Below are 16,501 nucleotides of genomic sequence, written 5' to 3' on the forward strand. Positions count from 1 at the left end.
TGGCCACTCTCCTTCATATACTTGGCAAAGTATTTGCTGGGGGAGAGACCTACTGGTTAAAGGTATGAGATTTAAAGTTGGGAATGGAACTAACATTGCTTGTGACTTTGATCCTTGGATTCCCAGCCATACAAATTTCAAACCAGTAAGTTTTCAAGGTTCTTCTAGCTTGTCGGTTTCAACATTCATCACAGACCAAAGGGAATGGAATATTGAGTTATTAAATTCTTATTTTCAACCAATTGATGTTGAAAAGATTCTAACAATTCCCTTAAGTTTTTTTGCTGACCAAGACCGACTTATATGGCATCACTCTTCCTCTGGGATTTACAATGTTAAATCTGGTTTTCATCTAGCTACTGCTTTGGAGGAACAAAATGACTCATCTACTTCTGATCCTAATCGTGGCTGGTGGAAATATTTTTGGAACTTGAATTTGCCTCCAAAAATAAGGATTTTTGCTTGGAAAGTTCTTAACAATGTGTTACCTGTTGCAGCTGCCCTTTTCAAGAAAAAAATAATAGATTCTGCAGCTTGTTCCCTTTGCACTTCTAGTTGGGAATCAATAGGGCATGCCCTCTTTGGATGCAAGCATGCCAGAAATATTTGGAAGGAATCGAAGTTCTCATTGGATTTTACTCAAGCTCAGAATATGAATCAGGGTGACTATCTGCAATTTCTGTCTTCTGTTTTCAATCAAACAGATTTCGAATTAATAATATGTCTGATGTGGGGAATATGGACCGATAGAAACAAAATTTTTCATGGTGGTAAGGCAAGACTGAATTCATCAATCGTGGCTTTTGTTACTGGTCTACATCAGGACTTTAGCCGTGCCAAAACCAGTGCAAAAACCAGTAATATTGCTGCTGGTTCGTCTCTTCCAGTGGACAGTCAACCACCCTGCCACAGCAGATTGCAGAAGGAGGTTCCTTGGTCTCCACCTTGTGTTAATGGGTACAAATTAAATGTGGATGCTGCAACAAATTCAGAGGATAAAAAACTAGGTGTTGGAGCTGTTCTACGTGATCATAATGGTATAGTCATTGCTGCCCTTTCAAAAATGGCACAAGGTAGTTTTCGATCAGACGAAATGGAAGCAAAAGCTCTTTTTCATGCTCTCAATTGGGCTTCGCAATCACAACTTCCAATTACGCACATTGAGACTGATGCTTTGAGAGTATCTGCAGCACTGAATTCAATTTCTGTTGATCTATCTTGTTTTTCGGATATCATTACGGATGTTCGCTGTCTATTATCTTTTTTCCCTAATGTTTTAGTTTCCCATGTTAAAAGATCTGCTAATCAAGCAGCTCATGGATTAGCTAAATTTGCTTTAGGGCTAGATGAAGACATGTCTTGGATAGGAGAGATTCCCTATCCTATTTTCTCAGTTGTTGTAAATGATTTCAATTTATAATAGCTTTGAATTTTCTCAAAAAAAAAAAAAAATATATATTAATAATGTGAAACTCTCAAACAAATTGCAAAATTTTATTTAATTATTTTTCCAAAATTAAAAAAAAATTTACAAACTTATCATTAGAAAAATTGCCATAGAAAAATATTTGGGAGGTGAGCGCAAAGACCCCCATGAGTTAGAGCATCACCAAGGAGGCTTCATATTTGGTGATGCCGTGGAATTGCCCCTCCAACATAGCTGCAAACATTACACTAAATTGTCGTGTGTGCTACAGTACACGGCATATATGCGGTGCACTGTTCACACGGCATACTTTTTTTATATATATATATAATTAATTTTGTATATGTTTATATTATTAATTGTATTTATTAAATTACAATGTATTTTTTTAAAATTGGTACACTAATGTACTTCTACTTATTTCGAAATTTTTAGACTTTTTTTTATAGCAGAGTACATTATACTTATTTAAGACATCCTGCAAAATTTTGAAAATATTCGAATAAATTTAACACACCGAAAGTAAAATTCAAACTGTCTATTACACAGGTAACTCTTTTATTTAGAGAGTGCATTGTAAAAGCACATTTTAATTTATTGTGTGTAAATTTAAATATGAATACTATAAATTATTTTTATGGTAATAAAAATAAATTTTCAATGCACATCTTTAAAAGTGATATACTGATATACTCCTACTTGTTTCGGCAATCGAGAGACAAAAACAATTCAATAATGTGAAAGATTATTTTCTGATCGACCGAGGTAATCATAATATGGATTATAATCTTGTGGGGCTTGATTAAGTTTTACCGATTTTACAGTATTATTATCTTTTAACAATTGTACTGATTTTATTAAATTAATATAATATTAAATATTTTACTATTATTAAAAAATTAATATAATAATATGGAATATTTTTTTAGTGTAATTTTTGGTGTTATGGTTGGAGTAGAAATAAGTTTTGACACTAAATTTGGTGATAGTGTCACACCAAATTTAGTATACTCATTGGAGATGCTCTTATACGTAGTTTCGTCCTAGTGATAATTGGTCGAGTTTATTTGTCTAATACTTAAATTATAATTCTATAAAATTTTGTAAGTACTTAACTGCTAAGATTTAAGTAAATTGGCATGCATGTGGTAATTTTTAATCGGTCAAAGTTATTAAATTTTTATTTTTTTTGAAAAATTAATTTAAATATACCAATAAAAAAAAAAGGTTTTTTTTTTCATTTTTACACTTCTTAATTTTTTTTTTTTTTTTTTTTTGCATTTTTACGGAAAATACCCTAAATCAAGAAATATAAATACCATAGATCTAAATATATTCCTAAAAGTGGTTTAATATAGAAAACCCTAAATCATAAATTTATAGAACCTTTGCTAAATTAAAGAAGAAGAAGATGATAAAAGATGAGCGGAAGTACTAATCTGAAGCTATTGTTGGAGATTGCAGAGAAGGTTTTGATCTTCCAATAATACACTATTTTCTAAAGTATTTTCTCTGATGGGGAAGGAGAGAATAAGAAACCCTAGTGTTTCTTGGGGATCACTACCTATTTATAGACTCATTATATAATGAGTTTTGAGTATTTATAATTTGGCCCCTCAACAAATTATAAATTAACTTATGGTATCTACACATTATTTCCATGACAATTTAATACCCTTTTGATACCCATAACATAATTAGTCACTTAATTTTGTATCACACTTTATAATAGCATATACATTATACATATGTGCCCACAATAGAATTTTAATCCAACACCTCATATTATATTTCATTAAAATCTACCCACTTTTATGAGTTGGTTGCTTAATATATCATTGCCCTCTACTTTAAGTGTAGCACAACATCATCTATAAAAGTGAGTATATCTTGAAAAATATAAAAATGAAAGTAAAAATTAAAATAAATAAAGTAAAGTGGGTATACAATGTAATTTCATCGATATTTATTTGAAACTGAAAATTAAACTTAAGTATTTATACCGCAAATTATTTTTTATTTTATAAAAATCTCTAAAAAATAAAAAAATCAAAATTTTATCATTATATAATGTCTAATTAGCAATTTTCCCCCCGAATTTTGACATGTACTAAATCATGTCCCCTAAACTTTTTTGATCGTTAAAAATTCCCCCTGAACTATTGAGATTGTTAGATTTAAGGACTTTTGTCTAATTTCATTCAATTTTACTGTTTCAGTGATTATTTATGTATTATAATTAAACCATGCTCCCCAGACTTTGATATCTACCAAATCATGCCCCTCAAACTTTGATATGTACTAAATCATATACTCCTTGAACTTTCATCCATGTTAAAATTTTCTTACTAAAATTAGACAAAAGTCCTTAAATCTAACAATTTTAATAGTTTAGAGAGAATTTTTAACGGCCAAAAAAAATTTAAGGAACATGATTTAAGTTATGTCAAAGTTCGGGGAAGAAATTCTAATTAGCCTTATACATTATAAGGAAAAGAAATACTGATATTGATATACATTATTGATGTACTATATACTAGCCCCTAGATTAAGGTGCTGTTCCCATAAAGAAAATTTTTGTTTCTTTGTTTTTCTTTTCAACCCTCGTTTTTACCCTTTAACACGGAATTTCACAACTTCATGACTGTGATTGAACATATGGTGTTTGAGATTTGTAAATAATAATATATACACAAAATCAGGCGGTGATGTAAGTAGTTGAAATTAATTAGTCCCAATTATGGGATATGACTTTTGAAGTATATGGATTACTCTTGACTGTACCTGTAATTTATATTTAGCTAATTAATTATGACTAAAATGGCTGGTCTTCTTATAAATTTAATTTATACATGTATGCATTTTGACAAGAAATATATAACTTTTACATAACAGACAATAAAATAGATTGTAAGGGATACCATGAACTTATATAACTTATATTTTCCTATTTAAAGCCTGTTCATAAACTTTTTATTACTTAACCGCTACAAGATAAAGATACAAAAAATTGACTAGACTTCATATGTAAATATATATGATTTCAAAATATATATATATATATATATATATATATATATACAAAAGACCCTTTTTTATATATATAGAGGGTGTCTGTTGTCACGCATGGGCTTTTTGAGTGACTAGTGCTGCACACCTTTAATAGCCATTAGATTGTATTGATTTTGATCTAAAGGCTGATATTACACACTTCATATATCATTTCTATATAATATTATATTTGATAAATAAAGGGGTATTTGACTTGAAAATGGGAAGTACAACCGGTTGTAACCAATTGCAAACATCTTGGTTTTCGCGCCCATTTAGTAAAGTGAAGGAACCTTTTCAGCTATAAACATCTTTACTTTCACCAACAAAAACTTAGTTTCAGCTAAAAAAACTCCTTCATTGTTTCATTGTTTGATTGTTTGAAGGTTCCAAACAGGCCACAAATCACTTTTCAGTTCTCTTTTATTGTTTGAAGATCATCACCAAGGTATTTTTAGTGCTTTTATTATCATTTTTCTTGTTCTTATTAGTTGTTTTTAGGATTCTTAAACTCCTTTGCTACATCACAGAGGGTATCGCCACCGGAGAAGCTCGCAAAGAAGATTTCACCTCTGTGACAAACCTCCTCGCCGACCCAAGATCAAGGGCTTGATTTTATATCAGAAGGACTAGATACACTGAAAAATTTGGCCCATGATATGAGCGAGGTTTGTCATGGTGCACAAGTATTTTGTTTCTTCAATTTGGAAGTATTTAGAGACTAAAAGATTTGTTTGAATGTGATTAGGAACTGGACAACCAAGTGCCATTAGTCGATGAAATAGATACAAAGGTAGAAGTTGATTTGTTTAGTCATGCACATACATATTCATTTATGTCTGTAATCTCCCCAAAGAGAAATAATTTCTGTGCCTTTTATTTTCTGCTTTAATAAGTAGACAAGGCAACATCTAATATTAAGAATACCAATGTTAGGCTAAAGCAAACTCTTAATCAGGTACGTGATCATAGTTACTTAATCCCTACCAAAATTTAATGCCTGTTGACATGTGATTAGACTGGATGATTCAACTGAATAACTTGTGTGGTGTTTCAGGTGAGATCCAGTCATAATTTCTGTATTGACATCATTCTCCTATGTATAATTCTGGGAATCGTTTCTTACTTGTACAAGTAAGTCAATGTTCTTCTTCTCTCTCTCTCCCTCTCCATTAATATATATTTATTATGGTTGTGTGTGTGAGCTTATGTAGTGGTGTTAGTGCATGTATATATATTATTATTGCTGGCATTGATTTTATTTTCTATGTTATGCATCGTGGTATAAGGATTTGTTCAGAATTATTGCATGTAAGTTAAGTTCAACAGAAATTTAGGGGTCAGATATTCAATCTAGCTCTTAATATTACTAGTGTAAGACAAGGGATTTAAATGTCTTTTGGCACAACAGAAAAACAGAAGAATATAGTGTAACGAAACAGAGCGCATTGAATTCTGGTACACAATATTATAGAGGTCAAGGCAGAACAATGCCACTTAATGGTGCTAAGTATTTCTTTAAGGTGATAAAAGTGCATTGCACGAACTTCAGTTAAATTAAACTTAATTTAAAATACCTTTTCCAGGTTTTAGTCACAAATTTAGTGCAGTGTCTTAACTCTCTTGCTCTTTTTGGGCATCGATAGTTTTGTTTCAACATGTAGAAGCTTTGACTTAATCCCTTACCCTGACTTATTCACTGATTTATCATAATAGCATAGAAGGTTGGCAGTGTTTCCTTGAGATATTTACATATGTTCATACTTGAAATATACTGATCAAATGTTCCACTCTTGCAGTATACTGAGATGATTCTAATATGATCTTTCCTCAACTGCAAATAATCGTCATGTTCATGGTAATATTTTCCTTTATTGATTTAGGGCTTGCTTTCCTTATACCATTTTAAGATCTTCATATTAACATCTATAATCAATTGTCCTCTGGAGGGAAAACTAGATCAGCCATTTTAGGTTGGCTGTTGAATAACATCTCAAGTAATGTGTCTCTTTGTTATAAAGTATAATCTGGGGCTGCACAACTACTTCTGAAATATTCTTTGCAATATTAAGTTATTTGTCCTTTCATATTGGTACCAAAAAAAAATCTTGTATTTGTGACTTAAATAGTGTGTGGTGTACTATTTAATTAAGCTATTACTTATTGATGCTCTTTTCGTTACTGTAATTCTTTTCTTGGTTTAGATGTCAATATGAAAATCTTTAATAGAAATTGGAGGGACTTGTAATTTCAGTTGAAAGAAAACTAATATTCTTTATGATAAACACCATCAAATATGTAATTGGACTACACATAATTCTTGTTTATACAATATTGCATTACGAAGGAAAACTATTATTATCTCAAACATGTTCTTTTTGTGGCCTATGTTGTACATGAGCCTCGAAAGCCTACCATGAGATTTACTTACAGGAAACTTGTAACAAATCTACAATCTTACAAGCAGGTAATGCTTTATATAGCAATACATACATAATATCATCTCTACATTACGGGATAGGAAATTCAACCTTTGTTTTTGTAACGCCCTAAATAATTAGGCACGCTACCCAAAATGATTATGAAACCCTAATCCCCTAACCGGGATTACTAATTAAAAACAGCGCAGAATTTAAACTTTTATATTAAACAGACTGAAAATAAACTTGTAATATATTTAAACTTTTTCAAACATAGTTGGGATCCCAAAAATATTTACAAAATTATTACAAGTTCTTTCTTACTAGCCGACCTAAGCGGCAAAACAGAATACAAAAGTCAACACTGTTAGACCCATAACCCGCTTGGTCTGAAGTGGCATGAACATGTACATTCTTCGCCCTGCTCCTGAAACTCATGGCTGATCAGCTAATGCCTTACCCTTTCCTGCACAGTAGAGCACCCGTGAGCCAAGCCCAGCAAGACAGTATAAATCATAACAAATATATTATGCTCATTCACATATGTCTGTATAGCACAGACCTGATCATTATTTCATCATGCCCATTTATGTCTACGTGGCGTAGACCTATGTGTTGCGCTCACACATCTAATTAAATCTACGTGACGTAGACCCACGTGTTACTCTCACACGTCTAAATACATTAAGGCCTTAGAAGCGGTTCATCTCGGTTATGAGTACCGAGTCCAACCTGATTATGCCTTGAGCACATAATCCTTAAATCTCATTTCAATTAACATGGCATGGCATTTATACACATATATCACTAGGGTAATAACCCTAGGCTATTAGACCGTTCCTATTAGGGTAATAACCCTAATCCCGGTTACTTAACATTCATGCATATCATTCTCAACATAAGCGCCACTGCGCATACTCTACGTGCTAATCACTGTCTTACCTGTTGTCCCGCAATAGTAGAGATTCCAAATCCCCGGGTGCTCCTGACCAGGTGCCGGTAATCCTAGTCACACACAATCCGGGATTTTCACAAATAGGGTTAACCCCTGATTTCACATTCATAAAATAAATTCATGGCATTTCAAATACAGATAATCACATAGAGCTCGAAAAGAGCTTTCCAACGGTATAAAGAACGTCCCAAACGGAGTCCCGAGTCAAAAGTTATGGCCAAAACAAATTTCAGCATTTCCCGATGAACTCCAACCGGAATTCCGGATGAACCAACCGGAATTCCGGTTGTCTGGGCAGAGAACACGAAATTTCTCAATCTTTAAACCCCCAAAACTCACTCAAATCATTCCCAAACATTCCCAAACTTTCCAGAGCATCAATATATGTCATAATAAACATATTCTTCAACTTAAACCCAACAATTGCACTAAAAATCAAAAAGTGCCATTAAAGCACCAAGCTTGAGTTCCATGAACTCAAGCTTGCTTTTCACAACCAATTTCACAATTAACCCACTTAGAGCAGCTAGGAAATATTATAGGGTCTAAAACACATATTTATGCATCAAAATCCAACAATAAACCCCATAATTTCAGATTGTAAAAATCAACTTAAAATTATGTTCAAACTCCAAAACTTCAAGCTCTAAACTTGAGCTTCAACTCAACCAACTCAATCAATTTTCCAGCTGCAAACACTTTCAAAAATCTGAATTCAAGACATGAAAATAACCCTAAAAATTTATCTAGAGCTCAATCAAACACAAATCAAGAGATTAACACATAAATTATCAAGATTAAACATCCATTTCCCTAAACATGCAAACCAAGATCAAACAACTTAAAGCATGCTTTTTCCACAATAATTTCAGCAAGAATTCAACCATAAATTTCACATAAACTTAGCAAGAATCTACCTCAACTCCAAGCTCAAGAATTCACAACTTCAAAGCTCCAAAACAAGCTAAGAACCAAGCTTTTCTTCAAATTCAACTTTGAAATAATAAGAGGGTTTGGGAGAGAGAGGGGGTCGGCCAAGAGTGAGAGCAAAACCAGAAAATTGCTTTTCATTTCATCAAAAATTAATTTCAATCAAACATAATAATTAGGGGTGAAATGACCAAAATGCCCTCATGGCTTATTATTCACACCTACACCCTCACAAGGGTAAATAAGTCATTTCAATACTCAATTAATTTCAAATAAATTTCAGATTATCATTCATCAAATAAAATGCCAAATTATCAATCCAATTTACATTTCGGGCCCGAACCCGGTTCGGCCCGAAATTCCCGGTTGTGACTATACCGTGCTAACCTGTCAGAACACACCTGAAAAGACAACACAGGTATACTATATAATAATATAGTTCCATTAAGCACGTAATCAAATAAATTTCATCATTTTACCCTTCTCGGGTCATAATTACCAAAATGCCCCTGGCTCACCAACGGGGTCTTTAATATATTAAAATTCATATAAATCACATATATTGAACTATATAATAATATAATTCCTCCATTATACATAATTATCTAGTTAGGGTTTTGCTAATCCATTTCTTAATTCCAGGTATTACAATTACCCCCTCCTTATAGAAATTTCGTCCCGAAATTTACCTGAACAACTCCGGATATTTCTGCTGCATATCCGTCTCGAGTTCCCAAGTTTCCTCTTCTACTTTACTGTTCCTCCACAGTACTTTCACCAGTGCCACTGTCTTGCTTCTCAAGACTTTTTCTCTTCTATCAAGTATTTGCACTGGTTGTTCCTCGCATGACAAATCCGGCTGAAGTTCCAATGCTTCATAACTCAGAACATGGGACAAGTCTGAGACATATTTCCAAAGCATTGAAACATGAAACACATTATGTACAGCTGCCAGCGCTGGGGGCATAGCCAACCTGTACGCTACTTGCCCTATCCTCTCAAGGATTTCAAAAGGTCCAATGAACCTCGGGCTAAGCTTTCCTTTCTTCCCAAAGCGTTTTATGCCTTTCATCGGAGATATTCGGAGAAATACCATGTCCCCGACTTGAAAATCAATATCTCGACGCTTTGGATCGGCATAACTCTTTTGCCTACTCTGAGCCGCGAGCATTCGCGCTCTAATCTTATCAACTGCCTCACTTGTTTTCTGAACAGCTTCGGGACCCAAGAACTTTCTTTCACCCACTTCATCCCAGTGAATGGGCGATCTACATTTTCTTCCATACAAAAGTTCATAAGGAGCCATCCCGATTGTTGCCTGATAGCTGTTATTATAAGAAAACTCGATCAGGGGAAGGTACTTTACCCATGATCCCTCAAAGTCAAGCACACATGCCCGTAGCATGTCCTCTAAAATCTGAATGGTCCTCTCGGATTGTCCATCCGTCTGAGGATGAAAAGCTGTGCTGAACTTTAATTGAGTACCCATAGCTCGATGCAGACTCTCCCAGAATCTCGATGTAAACTTCGGATCTCTATCCGACACAATGGACTTTGGGACACCATGCAGACGCACAATTTCTCTAACATATAACTCAGCATACTGATCAATGGAGAAATTCGTCCGAACAGGTAAAAAGTGAGCAGACTTTGTAAACCTGTCCACTATGACCCACACAGAGTCAAATTGTCCCGTGGTTCTAGGCATACCTACCACGAAGTCCATAGCTATATCTTCCCATTTCCATTCTGGTATTTTCAGTGGTTGCAACCCTGCAGGTCGCTGGTGTTCAGCTTTTACTTGCTGACATGTAAGGCACTTTGCAACATACTCAGTGATGTCATTCTTCATGCCTGGCCACCAAAACATGGCTTTCAGGTCTTGGTACATCTTTGTCGACCCTGGATGAACTGAATAAGGAGTCGTGTGAGACTCATCCATGATCTCTTTCTTGATGTTTTCATTCATAGGCACACAAACTCGACTTCCAAATCTCAACATTCCCGTTTCATCTACTGAGAAATCACTAGCCTTCCCAGCCAAAACCCTAGCTCGGGTTTTTATCAACTCTGAATCTTGCTTTTGTGCTTCTTTAATTCTCTCTAAAAGAGTGGATTGTAGGGTAATATTAGCCAATTGCCCCACAACCAACTCAATCTGAGCTCGAGTCATTTCATTTGCTAACTGTCGGGAGATTTGCTTCATAGTACTCAACTGACTCTGACCTTTTCTACTCAAAGCGTCAGCAACCACATTGGCTTTACCAGGATGATAAAGGATCTCACAATCATAATCCTTCACCAATTCTAGCCAACGTCTTTGTCTCATATTCAAGTCCTTCTGGGTGAAAAAGTATTTCAGACTTTTATGATCAGTATATATCTCACATTTCTCGCCATAAAGGTAATGCCGCCAAATCTTTAGCGCAAATACCACTGCTGCGAGTTCTAAATCGTGAGTAGGGTACCTCTGCTCGTACTCCTTTAATTGCCGAGAAGCATAAGCTATTACCCTCCCAGCCTGCATAAGCACACAGCCGAGACCCTGTCTCGAGGCATCACAATATACCACAAACTTTTCCTTATCTGAAGGAAGAGTTAGTACAGGAGCGGTAATCAAGCGTTGCTTTAACTCCAGGAAACTTTTCTCACACCGATCAGTCCAAACAAACTTCTGGTTCTTTCGGGTCAGCTCCGTTAAGGGTACAGAAATCTTTGAAAAACCCTCAACGAACCGACGATAATAACCAGCCAAACCCAGAAAACTTCGACCTCGTAGGCGACTTCGATGCCGGCCAATCCCGTACAGCTTCAATTTTAGCCGGATCCACCATGATCCCATCTTTATCCACTATGTGCCCCAAAAATGAGACACGAGATAACCAGAATTCACACTTTTTGAACTTAGCTTGTGATCCCGTAATCTTCGCAAAACCGCTCTGAGATGCAACTCATGCTCTTCTTCTGTCTCAGAGTACACCAAAATGTCATCGATAAACACAATCACAAACCTATCCAGGTAATCCTTAAACACCCGATTCATCAAATCCATGAATGCCGCCGGGGCATTAGTGAGTCCAAAAGACATCACAAGAAATTCATAGTGTCCATACCGAGTACGAAACGCAGTTTTCGGGATATCTTCCTCTCGAATTCTCAGCTGATGATAGCCTGAGCGAAGATCAATCTTGGAAAAGACCGTCTTCCCCTTCAGTTGATCAAACAGATCATCAATTCGAGGTAAAGGATACTTGTTCTTAATGGTAAGCTTGTTCAACTCCCGGTAGTCAATACACATTCGTAGGGTTCCGTCTTTCTTCTTCACAAACAAAACCGGAGCACCCCAAGGTGAGTAGCTCGGTCTAATGAATCCCAGATTCAGTAACTCTTGCAATTGTATCTTCAATTCCTTCAACTCAGCTGGAGCCATTCGGTACGGTGCCTTAGACACTGGATCCACTCCCGGAGCCAATTCAATAACAAATTCAATTTCCCGAACAGGTGGCAATCCCGGCAAATCTTCTGGAAAGACATCAAGGAACTCACATACCAATCTCGTATTCTCAGGCCCTGATGTCACAGGTTGGCTAGTGTCCACTGTAGTAACTATGAACCCTAGACAACCTCTACCCATCAGGTCTTTAGCTTTCAACAGTGATATTCTCGGTATGCGTGCCCCTTGAACTTTACCCACGAACACCGCTGGGTTAGCACCGTCGGGCTCAAACACCACCATCTTCCGTTTGCAGTCAATCATCGCTCCATATTTAGACAGAAAATCCATTCCCAGGATTATGTCAAAATCAGATAATTGCAGCTCAATTAGATTGGCGGTCAACTCACAACCGTCAATCCAAAAAGACAAGGACCGAATCCACCTTGTGGATATTATCAGGTCTCCCGAGGGTAACAGGGTTCCAAACCCCGAAACATAAATATCACATGGCTTATGTAAACTTTCTATCACTCTACTCGATACATATGAATGAGTAGCTCCCGAATCAAATAACACAGTATAAGCACAACCATTAATAGATAACTGACCTGTCACAACTGACGGACTAGCACGCATCCGCCCGGGTTATAGTGAAAAGTCGCCCCGGGTTCTGAGCAACATTCTTCTTAGGCTCTTCTCTCTTGGCTTGGGGACAGTCTCTGATAAAGTGGCCCACCATGCCACACTGGAAACATGCCTTGGCTCGGCACTCACCAGGATGATGCTTCTTGCATTTAGAACATTCTGGATATGATTGGAATGAGGACCCACGACCTTGACGGCCACCTCTGTTTCCCCGAAACTTTCTATTTCCCCCTGAAGCTCCGGAAGCCTCAGCCTTCCGTTTGTGCTCAGGGTTGCCACTGTCGGTCCCCTTACTGACATTACCACCAGCAGGAGGGTTTGATGCCATGGCGGCATCCTTTGCAGCCTGCTCCTTCATTACTTGCTGCTCGGCCTCCTCAGCAATTAAGGCCAAGTCTACCACTCTCTTATACAGAGTGTCATGTGATGTGGTAATCTTCAAGTCCCGACTAATTGTAGCATTTAGTCCTCGAACATATTTCTGCTTTCTGGTAAAATCTGTAGGCACCAGATCACCAGCAAATTTAGATAACCGATCGAATTCCAGAGTATATTCGGCCACAGACATTTTCCCCTGAGTCAACTTCACAAAATCTTCTTGGTGTGAAGTCCTCACTGCAACGTTATAAAACTTTTCTTCAAAAAGTTTCTTGAACTCTTCCCATGTCATCACACTGACATCTCGAGTCTGATTCACTATATCCCACCATACGCGGGCATGATCTTGAAACATAAAGGCCGCACAATTCACCCTCTCAGTTCCCGTCACCCCCATATTATCGAGGATACGGGTAACAGTGCTCATCCATTGATCGGCCTTAATAATATCAATGCCTCCCAGAAAAGCCGGAGGTTGCAGCTTCACAAACCGCTCGAACACAGAGTCCCGGTGCGGCATAATATACCCTTGGTTACCCACCACTGGCACAGGAGCTGGTGGTAACCCTTGATTAACTGGGGCAGCTTGTTGCCTTAAACGTTGCAACTCTTCCTCTTGACGAAGTATGACACTTCGCATTTCATGAAACATCTGCTGCCAGTCAGCAGGAGGATTAGCATTAACGGCCCCCGCATTATCCCCTAGATTTTGCGGAGGTGGAGGCGGTGCTGGTGGATCGGTTCGGGTAACCCCGGGCTCTACTTGCTCGCCCTGTGGTCTAGATGATTGCGGAGGGTCCATTACTAGTACCCCTGTAATCAACAACCCCAGCGAGTTAAGCACCAATACCACACTTACGCACTTATTGCCTTAAACCCTAACTCATCTATTTACCTCATACATATTTACATAAACAAAAAGCATTTATAGCATGGCATCACATAAGACATACATACTCTAGATACTTGCATACTGCCTAAAATGGAAAGCGGTAAACAGATGATCACACATACAGTCAAGTATTTACTCTCAATACTTACTGCACCATGAGTCGAGCTTATCTCTGACGACGAATGTACATGTTCAGCCGGTCTACAGGAAGTTTAAAAACCTTGGCGCTCTGATACCAAATTGTAACGCCCTAAATAATTAGGCACGCTACCCAAAATGATTATGAAACCCTAATCCCCTAACCGGGATTACTAATTAAAAACAGCGCAGAATTTAAACTTTTATATTAAACAGACTGAAAATAAACTTGTAATATATTTAAACTTTTTCAAACATAGTTGGGATCCCAAAAATATTTACAAAATTATTACAAGTTCTTTCTTACTAGCCGACCTAAGCGGCAAAACAGAATACAAAAGTCAACACTGTTAGACCCATAACCCGCTTGGTCTGAAGTGGCATGAACATGTACATTCTTCGCCCTGCTCCTGAAACTCATGGCTGATCAGCTAATGCCTTACCCTTTCCTGCACAGTAGAGCACCCGTGAGCCAAGCCCAGCAAGACAGTATAAATCATAACAAATATATTATGCTCATTCACATATGTCTGTATAGCACAGACCTGATCATTATTTCATCATGCCCATTTATGTCTACGTGGCGTAGACCTATGTGTTGCGCTCACACATCTAATTAAATCTACGTGACGTAGACCCACGTGTTACTCTCACACGTCTAAATACATTAAGGCCTTAGAAGCGGTTCATCTCGGTTATGAGTACCGAGTCCAACCTGATTATGCCTTGAGCACATAATCCTTAAATCTCATTTCAATTAACATGGCATGGCATTTATACACATATATCACTAGGGTAATAACCCTAGGCTATTAGACCGTTCCTATTAGGGTAATAACCCTAATCCCGGTTACTTAACATTCATGCATATCATTCTCAACATAAGCGCCACTGCGCATACTCTACGTGCTAATCACTGTCTTACCTGTTGTCCCGCAATAGTAGAGATTCCAAATCCCCGGGTGCTCCTGACCAGGTGCCGGTAATCCTAGTCACACACAATCCGGGATTTTCACAAATAGGGTTAACCCCTGATTTCACATTCATAAAATAAATTCATGGCATTTCAAATACAGATAATCACATAGAGCTCGAAAAGAGCTTTCCAACGGTATAAAGAACGTCCCAAACGGAGTCCCGAGTCAAAAGTTATGGCCAAAACAAATTTCAGCATTTCCCGATGAACTCCAACCGGAATTCCGGATGAACCAACCGGAATTCCGGTTGTCTGGGCAGAGAACACGAAATTTCTCAATCTTTAAACCCCCAAAACTCACTCAAATCATTCCCAAACATTCCCAAACTTTCCAGAGCATCAATATATGTCATAATAAACATATTCTTCAACTTAAACCCAACAATTGCACTAAAAATCAAAAAGTGCCATTAAAGCACCAGGCTTGAGTTCCATGAACTCAAGCTTGCTTTTCACAACCAATTTCACAATTAACCCACTTAGAGCAGCTAGGAAATATTATAGGGTCTAAAACACATATTTATGCATCAAAATCCAACAATAAACCCCATAATTTCAGATTGTAAAAATCAACTTAAAATTATGTTCAAACTCCAAAACTTCAAGCTCTAAACTTGAGCTTCAACTCAACCAACTCAATCAATTTTCCAGCTGCAAACACTTTCAAAAATCTGAATTCAAGACATGAAAATAACCCTAAAAATTTATCTAGAGCTCAATCAAACACAAATCAAGAGATTAACACATAAATTATCAAGATTAAACATCCATTTCCCTAAACATGCAAACCAAGATCAAACAACTTAAAGCATGCTTTTTCCACAATAATTTCAGCAAGAATTCAACCATAAATTTCACATAAACTTAGCAAGAATCTACCTCAACTCCAAGCTCAAGAATTCACAACTTCAAAGCTCCAAAACAAGCTAAGAACCAAGCTTTTCTTCAAATTCAACTTTGAAATAATAAGAGGGTTTGGGAGAGAGAGGGGGTCGGCCAAGAGTGAGAGCAAAACCAGAAAATTGCTTTTCATTTCATCAAAAATTAATTTCAATCAAACATAATAATTAGGGGTGAAATGACCAAAATGCCCTCATGGCTTATTATTCACACCTACACCCTCACAAGGGTAAATAAGTCATTTCAATACTCAATTAATTTCAAATAAATTTCAGATTATCATTCATCAAATAAAATGCCAAATTATCAATCCAATTTACATTTCGGGCCCGAACCCGGTTCGGCCCGAAATTC

At 36.8% G+C, this 16,501-nt stretch overlaps 1 protein-coding gene and 2 long non-coding RNA genes across 3 annotated transcripts; 1 reads left to right on the forward strand and 2 right to left on the reverse strand.

Annotated features, from left to right (window-relative positions):
- The first annotated feature begins 5,372 nt into the window (after positions 1-5,372).
- Positions 5,373-6,664, forward strand: LOC133032505 (uncharacterized). Its single transcript, XR_009685136.1, has 3 exons — positions 5,373-5,435; positions 5,535-5,611; positions 6,277-6,664. It is a non-coding gene; the product is annotated as an uncharacterized LOC133032505 (long non-coding RNA).
- Positions 6,665-7,132: 468 nt separating this feature from the next.
- Positions 7,133-8,896, reverse strand: LOC133032508 (uncharacterized). The gene is made up of 3 exons (XR_009685139.1): positions 8,770-8,896; positions 7,840-7,902; positions 7,133-7,363 (listed from the first exon to the last, which is right to left on the reverse strand). It is a non-coding gene; the product is annotated as an uncharacterized LOC133032508 (long non-coding RNA).
- Positions 8,897-12,843: 3,947 nt separating this feature from the next.
- Positions 12,844-16,272, reverse strand: LOC133033495 (uncharacterized). The gene is made up of 3 exons (XM_061108282.1): positions 16,127-16,272; positions 15,197-15,259; positions 12,844-14,720 (listed from the first exon to the last, which is right to left on the reverse strand). Exon 3 carries the CDS (start codon positions 14,041-14,043, stop codon positions 12,844-12,846), a length of 1,200 nt encoding a protein of 399 aa, XP_060964265.1. The 5' UTR covers positions 14,044-14,720; positions 15,197-15,259; positions 16,127-16,272.
- Positions 16,273-16,501: the final 229 nt, after the last annotated feature.

This window comes from Cannabis sativa, chromosome 1 (genome assembly GCF_029168945.1).
Source record: "Cannabis sativa cultivar Pink pepper isolate KNU-18-1 chromosome 1, ASM2916894v1, whole genome shotgun sequence".
In the NCBI taxonomy this organism is placed as follows: Eukaryota; Viridiplantae; Streptophyta; class Magnoliopsida; order Rosales; family Cannabaceae; genus Cannabis; species Cannabis sativa.